Source organism: Scleropages formosus, chromosome 16 (genome assembly GCF_900964775.1).
Source record: "Scleropages formosus chromosome 16, fSclFor1.1, whole genome shotgun sequence".
Taxonomy (NCBI): Eukaryota; Metazoa; Chordata; class Actinopteri; order Osteoglossiformes; family Osteoglossidae; genus Scleropages; species Scleropages formosus.
The window spans coordinates 11,067,368-11,076,439 of record NC_041821.1 but is presented as its reverse complement, the minus strand read 5'-3'; the positions used below and the strand labels follow the sequence as shown (position 1 = coordinate 11,076,439).

General features: G+C 45.1%; 1 protein-coding gene across 3 annotated transcripts in view; it reads right to left on the bottom strand.

Moving 5' to 3' along the window:
- Nucleotides 1–477: 477 nt before the first annotated feature.
- Nucleotides 478–9,072, bottom strand: part of usp53b (ubiquitin specific peptidase 53b) — a 33,768-nt gene continuing 25,173 nt past the window's right edge. For 2 of the 3 annotated variants that reach the window (XM_029259177.1, XM_029259176.1), the window contains exons 15-18: nucleotides 3,791–3,851; nucleotides 2,375–3,186; nucleotides 1,842–1,934; nucleotides 478–1,568 (exon numbers count right to left, since the gene is read on the bottom strand). In XM_029259177.1, coding sequence (XP_029115010.1) covers nucleotides 1,858–1,934; nucleotides 2,375–3,186; nucleotides 3,791–3,851 — 950 coding nt within the window. In that variant the 3' untranslated portion in view covers nucleotides 478–1,568; nucleotides 1,842–1,857. The remainder of the gene's footprint in view (nucleotides 1,569–1,841; nucleotides 1,935–2,374; nucleotides 3,187–3,790; nucleotides 3,852–9,072) is intronic. The other variant, XM_029259178.1, reaches the window with a different exon arrangement.

Sequence of the window (9,072 nt, the reverse complement as noted above, 5' to 3'; positions counted from 1 at the left end):
CTTTGAACACCCTGTGTTCGGAAAGTGGGAAAATGCAGTGGGTGACGTGCAGTTTAATAAACTGACTTTGTATATGGGAGCACAGTTCTAAAAAAGCACACATACAGGCTGAATAAAATTCAGTTTATCAAACAATATAAATAACCAGTATAAAAGCATTTCTGATTATATGTACATGGTTTTACAAGTTATCGTACAAATCAGATTTAAATTCATTGTTCATGGAAAAAAAATAAAGGCACCGCAGCAACATCTACAACGTAAATATTTGAGAAAACTGAAGAACGAAGGAGAATTTACACAAGACATCACTTTTCTTAAATAAACCATACACATTGTATAGAATATAAAATCTGGTAATGAATGTAAGTGAAAAACAAGGTTGAACAATTAATTCACATACAAAAAAGAGGAATAAATGTTTGTTTTTCTGACGTAAGACATTGGTTATTTGATTTCAGTCAATGCTAATCCGTGAGAGCGTGTAAGAATGAAAAGTCGTGATTTATCTGAGAATCACTGTGGAGAAAATGAGAGACAAGGGGAACATAAAACTGAATGCACACTTGGCTTATTGAAAGGGGAAGCAAATTAATTTTGTACTCAGCAGTAGCTGTTCCATGCAGACTGTGCCTGGCTTTAAGGACCGTTGATCCCTTTTTCCAAACCTGACCATCTTTCTTGTTAAATTTTTCCACGTTCTGCCGACAAGGACACCAGCAGTCGTAATTGGGCACTATTTCATAAAAATTTACTTAATTAAATTATATTTACATGTTTATTATTATTTAGCTGCTGAGATGAAGATCTTATCGAAAGCAATTTATAACGTTAAACGTTTACAGAGCCCTCCTCATACTTAAGTTGGGAATTTAGGTTTTGTTAAGCAAGTAGTCTACCTGGTGGCTGCAGTGCCCTGTAGTGCCTTTGAAATGTCCTTTTCTTGAGCCGCTGATCAGCGAATTAGAACATGCATGTGAATTAGAACGCGGAACACGTCATTGCTTGGCCTCATAATAATCCGTGTAATCCAGCAAAAATGCACACTATCTTGTAGCTACATCTTAGGCTTCGTCCCTCGCGTGCAACTACCCGTGGAAGTGTGTTCCGGAGTGGATCACCATCTCTGAGATCACCGGGGAATTTAGCCGCACTTTTTTTCGTTCCTTATGGTTTCTGTTTGTCTGTCTCTTTGTTTGTTTGTTTGTTTGTTTGTTCGCAGTTAACATAACAATGTAAAAAGCTGGCACTGTGAAAGAATGTCTGAGCTTCATGATGCCCCAGAGTGCAAAGAACTTGCATTTGCATTCATTAACAAATAGAAGACATAGTGCCCTGATTCCATTTTTACTAGGCATTCCAAAAAATAAAATGTTTTAAATCTGTTTTAGAAAATTACATATCAGTTTCTGATTCTTTTTTTAGAGAAAAAAGTAAGATGCGTAAGAGATAATTATCAGTCAGTAGTTCGCAAAACCCCTGGCCTCAGTACCATTTGCCAAAGTAGGGGTGCTGATTTATTTCGTCACACAATCCTCTCTGCTGTCCGGGTCTCACCTTCCACAAATCTGCAGAAAGTCATAAAAATTCAGCAACAACGTACAGAAAATATCTACAAAAAACATCTGTTATTTTTAGATCTGTTTTAATCGCTGTACCCCTTGGATGAACACAAAACCACTGCTGTATTTTATCAGCCGTTACAGTGCAATGAATAAAACTTGATAGGTTCTATTTTATTATAATTAAAGAGAAATTTAAATTATCCAAAAAAGACACTGATATTTCAAAAAATAAACAAAATAAACAGTCTTATATTAGTTTTTATGGGCTGGACTTACCAGAAAGCGGTTTTCATCACAAAAAGCCATGCTCATCCAGTCCTCTAGGAGTCACTGGATTCCATTTGATAGTGGATTTACTGGTGGAATAGCCTAAAGTACAAACATATGAATGAATACATAAACAAATCACAAACTAAAAAATAAATAAAAAGTTAAAGACATCATTGCGTATGACCTCAAATAACATGTTCAGCTCGAGAAGCATTTTTGTTGTTCCTTGCCATCCTCAGAAAAAGGTGCTGTACTTATCCTAAAAAAAATAACTTTTCACCATTATCCAAATACACACACACACTTTCAGAACCGCTTGTCCCATACAGGGTCACGGGGAACCGGAGCCTAACCCGGCAACACAGGGCGTAAGGCTGGAGTGGGAGAGGACACACCCAGGACAGGACGCCAGTCCATCACAAGGCACCCCAAGCGGGACTCGAACCCCAGACCCACTGGACAGCAGGACTGCGGTCCAACCCACTGCGCCACCGCACCCCCCGTTATCCAAATAGTTAATGATTATTCTAGATACCCACTACCTGTCTCAGGCTTCAGCTTGGGGATCTCCGCAGGAAGTGGCTCCACGGGGGTCGACTGGCTGCTGTCCCCAGATGGCTGCTCACCCCGATCGCTGCTCCTCTGCCCCCTGCGGTGGTACTTCAGTCTGTATGTGTCCGTCATACAGTTGTCCACTGAGAAATAGGTGGTCAGCGAGACACCCTGGCCCGCTCCTTTGGGTTCGGGGCTCACGTCCGGTGCGGGAAGCTGCTCGCTGCTGAAATGAGCTGTCCTCTCCTGGACAGGTAGCCCTGGTGCAGACACAGGCCGTGAGAAAGGCTTCTGCACCACTGGATCCGTAGCCCGCTGGAGTGCAAGGCTGTCAGGTGGCAGGGGAAGCGAGAGACCGGCACGGAGTGAGACGGGAGGTCCCTGGCTGGCTCTTGGGGAAGGTCGGGGGCTGGTCTGCGATGGCTCCTGGAGCAGCCTTGGACGAAAAGCTGGCCTGCCGTCTTCTGGGCCGAGGGTGTGCCGCAAGGCATGTCTCCGGTGGGGCGGCGGCGAAGCGGCAGCGGCCTTTGGGGGAAATGGGCCCAACGGTAGCTGGCTCGGGGCGGGCGACTCGGGTGGAGCCGTCTCGCTGTTGCTGGATCGGTAAGCGCTGTCCTCTTGCTCAGAGAGGGGGCCGGTCAGGTCGTCTGAGCTGTTCCACTCCGAGCTGCTGGTCTTGGCCAGGGGCTCCAAGGCGGGGCTTCCCGTGCGGTACCCCCCATTGGTGGCCTCCGATCGCGCCGTGTTCACAGCTGCTGGGTGATCATCAGAAGTCCTTGCGGCTGCTCTGAACTTGCTCCTTCAACAGCGAATGGCAAAAAAAGACAACAATCCCACAAAATCGTACCGTGTCCTTGGTGTGCTCAGTGTTTGCATCCGGTTAAAGCAACTGGCAACCGCTTCAGGCAAACAGAATTGGCACCATAAGGTGAACCAGTGTACATTCACTGTGTGGAGAGGTTGAAAACTGCTTACGCAGAATTTATTTCAAAATGCCACAGCCTCGGAGAGGTTGTTTAATCTTATTCTCTTAATCAACAAAAACTTAGGTTAAAAATCAGCAGCAGAACCGCACACATCGTCTGAAACCACTTGTCCCAAGCAGGGTGCGGGCGAACCGGAGCCTAACCCGGCAAACGCCGGGCACAAGGCTAGAAGAGGAGGGGACACACCCAGGATGGGACGCCAGTCCATCACAGGGGACCCCGTGCAGGACTCGAACCCCAGACCCACCAGAGAGCAGGCCCCGGCCAAACCAGCTGCATCACCGCACCCCTCTGTGCAGCAGAACCAGCTAAATTATTTCTTATTTTGCCAGAGTAACATATTGGGACATTATATTTTACCATAATTGATGCTATATTTTACATTTGACTATAGTTTACCTTAAACTTAGACTATACCTTAATAGATTAGCATCCTGTTGGTTGCTTTCCTTTCCGTGAGTTTTCAACTGATGTCCTCCTTCAAAGGAAACATAAGGTGAAATAAGTCTCCAGTGCAGTGCTCTTCCGCGATATACATGTTGAAATTAACTCAAATGGCAAAACATTAAAAGAAGATCGTTTTAAAAAGACGGTCAGGCCACAAAACGAGTGAAAACTCAGCAGGATCCCTCATATTAATAATTTGCATCCTTTCTGGCTTCCAGGGCAAACTGGGTCCAGCAAACATTTAGTCCGCAGAGTCAAAGAAAACAAATATTTTCAAAGCTCTGTTGCAAACATCGAAATGTGAGCCATCAAGCATAATGTTTTACAAAGGAAACGAACGCTGATTCCTAGAAAGAGGCAGGCGCCCCCAGCTCTTTGGTGTATAGTTCTTGGCCTCTCTACCTCCATAGCAACAGGACCGCTCTCGGACGGCACCAGTTTTACCGACAGACCACAATCCAAAGACACGTAGAGTGCTTATTCCAAAGACATATCAAGCAGTATCTTTACCACTGTAAACCATACGTTCATAACACACTTACAATGGTCCATATTTACATTTACATTTAGATTTATTCATTTAGCAGACGCTTTTCTCCAAAGTGACGTACATCTCATAGAAAAAACAATTTGTGCATTACCTTAGAAGAAAGAGACATAGCTGCAGTTAGTTCGTTTCCCTCACCATACGCATCAACATTCATCACACACGGAGCTGCATAAAACTTTAGCAGAATATCACTGATTCCTAAGCACCTTCCTAGTAGTTTTTTTTTTTTTTGAGATACATGTAAACATTTACGCTACATTGCAGGAGTGGCTCTGTAAAGGATTGATCCGAGCATTATCATGAACAACTATACCTTACATGAGCTTAAGAGATCATGGGCGAAGTGAGTCCGGAAGAGATGAGTTTTAAGACCCTTTTTAAATGTGGACCAGGATTCAGCAGTTCTGAGCGGGAGGGGGAGGTCGTTCCAACACAACGGAGCCAGAACCGAGAACCTCCGTGCTTTACCTTTCGTGCGCGGGACCACCAAGCGGGCAGATTGGAAGAGCGTAACAGCCTGGTTGGTGTGTAACGATTGACCAAGTCTTGTAAATAGCTGGGAGCAGTTTTATTGATGCATTTGTAGGTAATAACCAGGGTCTTGAATTTAATCCGCGCAGCTATGGGAAGCCAGTGCAGAGAAACGAGTAGATGAGATACATGGGAATTCTTTGGAAAGTCAAACAATTCGTGCAGCAGCATTCTGTATCAGCTGTATAGGTTTGATGGCAGTAGCAGGAAGGCCACACGAGAGAGTTGCGATAGTCTAGACGGGATGTCACCATGGCCTGGACAAGTGGTTGGGCAGAGTCTAAAATGATCCCAACCATCAGCCAGATGCCCGTATGCATGACGCTAATCGTATTAAATCAATGTCATTGTTATTTGTGTGTACGCTTGTTTAGCAAACAAACCTAAGAGTTTAATGGAGTGTGACCGCTGTCCTACAGTACCGTACAATGTGAAGCGATCGAGGAAAGCTGTCCGCAGAGATTACTACAGTACGTGGCGGTGCTGCCGCGTGCACTTTAATTTGGAACCGACGCGACGGCTTTATGATTTGTATTTGTGCAAACTCATTTTAAACTGTCCAACTCATTTTACTGAACCCTTCCAGACAAACCAGCAAGAGCCTCAAAAAACCAAGGCCCCGTTTGAATGTTTGGTACTGGAAAGCGGCATAAATCCGTGTAAAACGTGTAAAAATAATGATCAACAGCGACACTAACTAACTGTGTGACACTTGTGTGTGGCAGCAACGCTTCTCGAACATGTTGCGCTGCCAACACTTGGTTTCAGGTGGACAGGTCCCCCTCTGCAAACACAGACTCCACACGTTCACTAGAAATAACAGCTCTGCAGGTTGTTCGTATAAAGTCTTACAATTTAATGGAATGAGATGACTGGAACAACCTCATAAACTTTCAAAGGCAGCAAATTCATCAGATTTACTTCTCTTATGTTACTGTAAATCATAGGTACAGCATAAGAAGGGTTGAGGGGAGGGGGGAGGTGTACACCCAAAGGTTCAAACAAGCTTAAACTGACTATTGCTTCTGTAGGTTTTAAAACCACATTTTAATTTCCATGGCACTGCTCCATTCCTAACTTCAGGCAGGAGCACTACGGTAATTTCCAGAACTATCTGACAACTAATCTTCCACTTAGCAGTTAACAATAGGGAGCGAGTGAAATAATACCTCTGTTTTTCAGAGCAATTCCTCTGAAAATGCAAGACGGGGTGGATCACAGGTATCAAGTACCTATGTGGTTCAGATGAGGACACAGCATGAGCGGGGGGTTACCATGGTAAATTCAAAGTGGATTTTGGTGCTGCAGGCACTGCAAGGGTGAGATTATACCTTTGTAGACCTTGTTGTACTGCTGACTGGGACACACCTGTCCACGGGGCATCCCCCTGGGGCGGAAAGGCCAGCCCGAGGCCAGGGAAATCTTTCTAGACATAAACTGCGCTCCACAATGGAGTCCTTCATACATTTCTGTGTGTATTGTTTCAGCACGAATTTCTGTTCGTATCTCAACCAAAGGCTAAGATTGCGGGTAACACCGTGAGATAAAATAAGTAAAAAATGAAGTTTCATTCAACAGTTTTAGTTCCTGAAGCTATAAGTGCTGAGTTGATATCCCTCCAGTGAAAGTTCTTTCTCAACAGCTAATTATTGTGGCTTTCCACTCACTCCGTCACGATCAATAACCACTTGTCCAGTGCAGGGTCACGGTGATCCAGAGCCTATTATGGAAACACTGCGTGCTGCGCTACACTGGGTAGAGACACCGGGCAGGACAGCAGTCCATCACAAGGTAGCCACACACACACTCAGTCACTCACACATTAACTCACTACAGGTAAATTAGAGCTGCCCACCCACCTGAAACACCTGAGTGGTGGCATTTTGATTTGTCGACGGCACAAAATAGGGCTGGAAAAGACATTACAGGATTTAAAAATGAAAATGTGCACATATCCGTCTAAGAATTCCAGGAATCCAGCAGCTCCTGGTATGAGATCGTGATTTTGCAGACGAAGAAAACGGGCTGCTCTTACCGCCAACATCGACAGACATCAACTGACGTCAACTACCGTGTCCGTATTAGTAAATCATTTGAAACTAATCCGGTTATTTCGCTAATTTGTTAAAAGGGTAATGGTCAAATGTTTTCTCCCTCAGACAATAACACCGAGTGCATTGTGTAACCTCGTAGCAGAAAGAGCTCGGCTTCCACAGTATGAAAAACTAATCTGGTCATTCGCGCTACAACCCAGCAGCTCCCCCGTACAAAAAGCACTGCCAGTTTAATTTAAGCAAAAAACATTTGAAATCTTACATCGAGCATGCTAGATCAGGTTTTACACAATTTGGATTATGGCTTCTCACAATCAATCAGATTGATCTGAAAAAAGAAGAGCGATAAAGAGCGAATGAGATGAACCGAGAGTGGAACAGTAAGGGGAAGAGAGATAAACCCAAAATCCTCCAGGAGAGATGAGCGTAAAATGAGTGAAATGCTGGCAGAACACTCAGTTAAAGGTTTTCAGTGGCAACAACTACTAAGTTATTCCGTACGTCTTTTTCATCGAGCCGCCAGTTGACAGCAACAGTCCAATGTAGACTCTTCAACACTTTATTAGGTACTCGTATCTACTACTGGCTGGGCCCTTCTTTTGCCTCCAGAACAGCACGAATTCGGCGATAAGGATGTTGGTCCATGCTTGAGAACTTCGTGTGCTTTCTGCAGGTCTTCCAACACAGTGCTCCACTTCATTCTATAGACACACTGTTGGTTTGCGAGGTGCGGACTGCGCAGGCCATTCGAGTAAAGACAATACCGTGCCTGTGGAACCATCCTTAAATGATGATGTGTGCTTTGTCACGTGGTGTATAATCCTGCTGGAAATGACAGTCTAAGAAAGACCTAACTGACCACGAAGGGAGCTCAGCAACAGTGTTCTGGTATTTTGTGGCATGCAAACTATGCACAGCTGGTACTAAAAAGCTAATGTGCCAATAAAATATTCTCCACACCATCACAACACGAGCACTGGAGCTGTTGACACCAGGCAATGGGTCCATGAGTTCATTTCTGACGTTACCGTCGGTATATCTCAACAGAAGCTGCAATCTGAACGATCGGACAATGTTTGTCATCAGCTTCGCCTTATTGTTCTGAGCTCTCAGGACATGAACTCAGTGTGGTCTTCCGTTCCTGTAGCCCCACCACTTCTACGTTAAACAAGTGGTGTGTTCAGAGGTGCTTTTTTTCTGTAGACTGCTGTTGCACTGATCTGTTATTTTTGCAGTTGTGGTCAGGCAGTTCTCCTCTGAGCTCTCTTATTATCAAGGTGTTTTGGTCCACAGAAGTGTCACTCTGGATTTTTTTCCACACCATTCTTGGAGGGTGAGCTGTAAGTACAGTATGAAAAGCAAAGCGTACTGAATAAAGTGGCCAGTGAGTGTACAGCAAATTATTTTCGAGGGAAGATAGTGGTGGCTAAAGAGGCTGAGAATGAAGCAGCAGAAGAGATAGAGCGTGTTTGTGTGTGTGTGTGTGTGTGTGTGGGGGGGGACAAAGCTTTTTCCCTGGTGGCCGTGTGGAGGCAGCAGAGGTCTGGACTCTAAGGCCAGCGAGCCCACATGCCCAACACTAGGAGGCCTGCCCGCTGGATTCTTGTTTGATATAAATAGACATGGCATCTTTTTTTTCCTGCTGACCCAGAGGTCCATGGAAGGATAAAAGCTGCGGGTGCCCGATGGGAATTTTGGCTCCGGGTTCACAGGGACCTAAATATGGTCGGCGCTGACGCTCCCGTCTGAAACACACACGCAGGACTGCGCTCAATTGGGGAAGGGAACGGGGCTGCAATGCGCTCCTGAACAATTCAAACTCCCTGAGAGCATGAGGGGGAGGACAGACATAAATCAGATGCAGGGGCAAGAGATTAACAGCCCGAAGGGGTGGAAGGGTTGTGGGGGGGCGTGGGGGGGCTGCGCTGACAGGGTTTCCCACAAATCGACGACAGCGCTGAAAGAGGCGATCTTAAACCAGCAGGTTTTCTTAATGCCTCATCTTAGGGCACTGGGTAAAAAGTCTGACTACCCTCCATCTCATACATACAAAAATTATTATTGTTTGGGATCAGAGGGGAGTAAAAAGAAAACCGGTGTCCAAATTAAAAGAAACA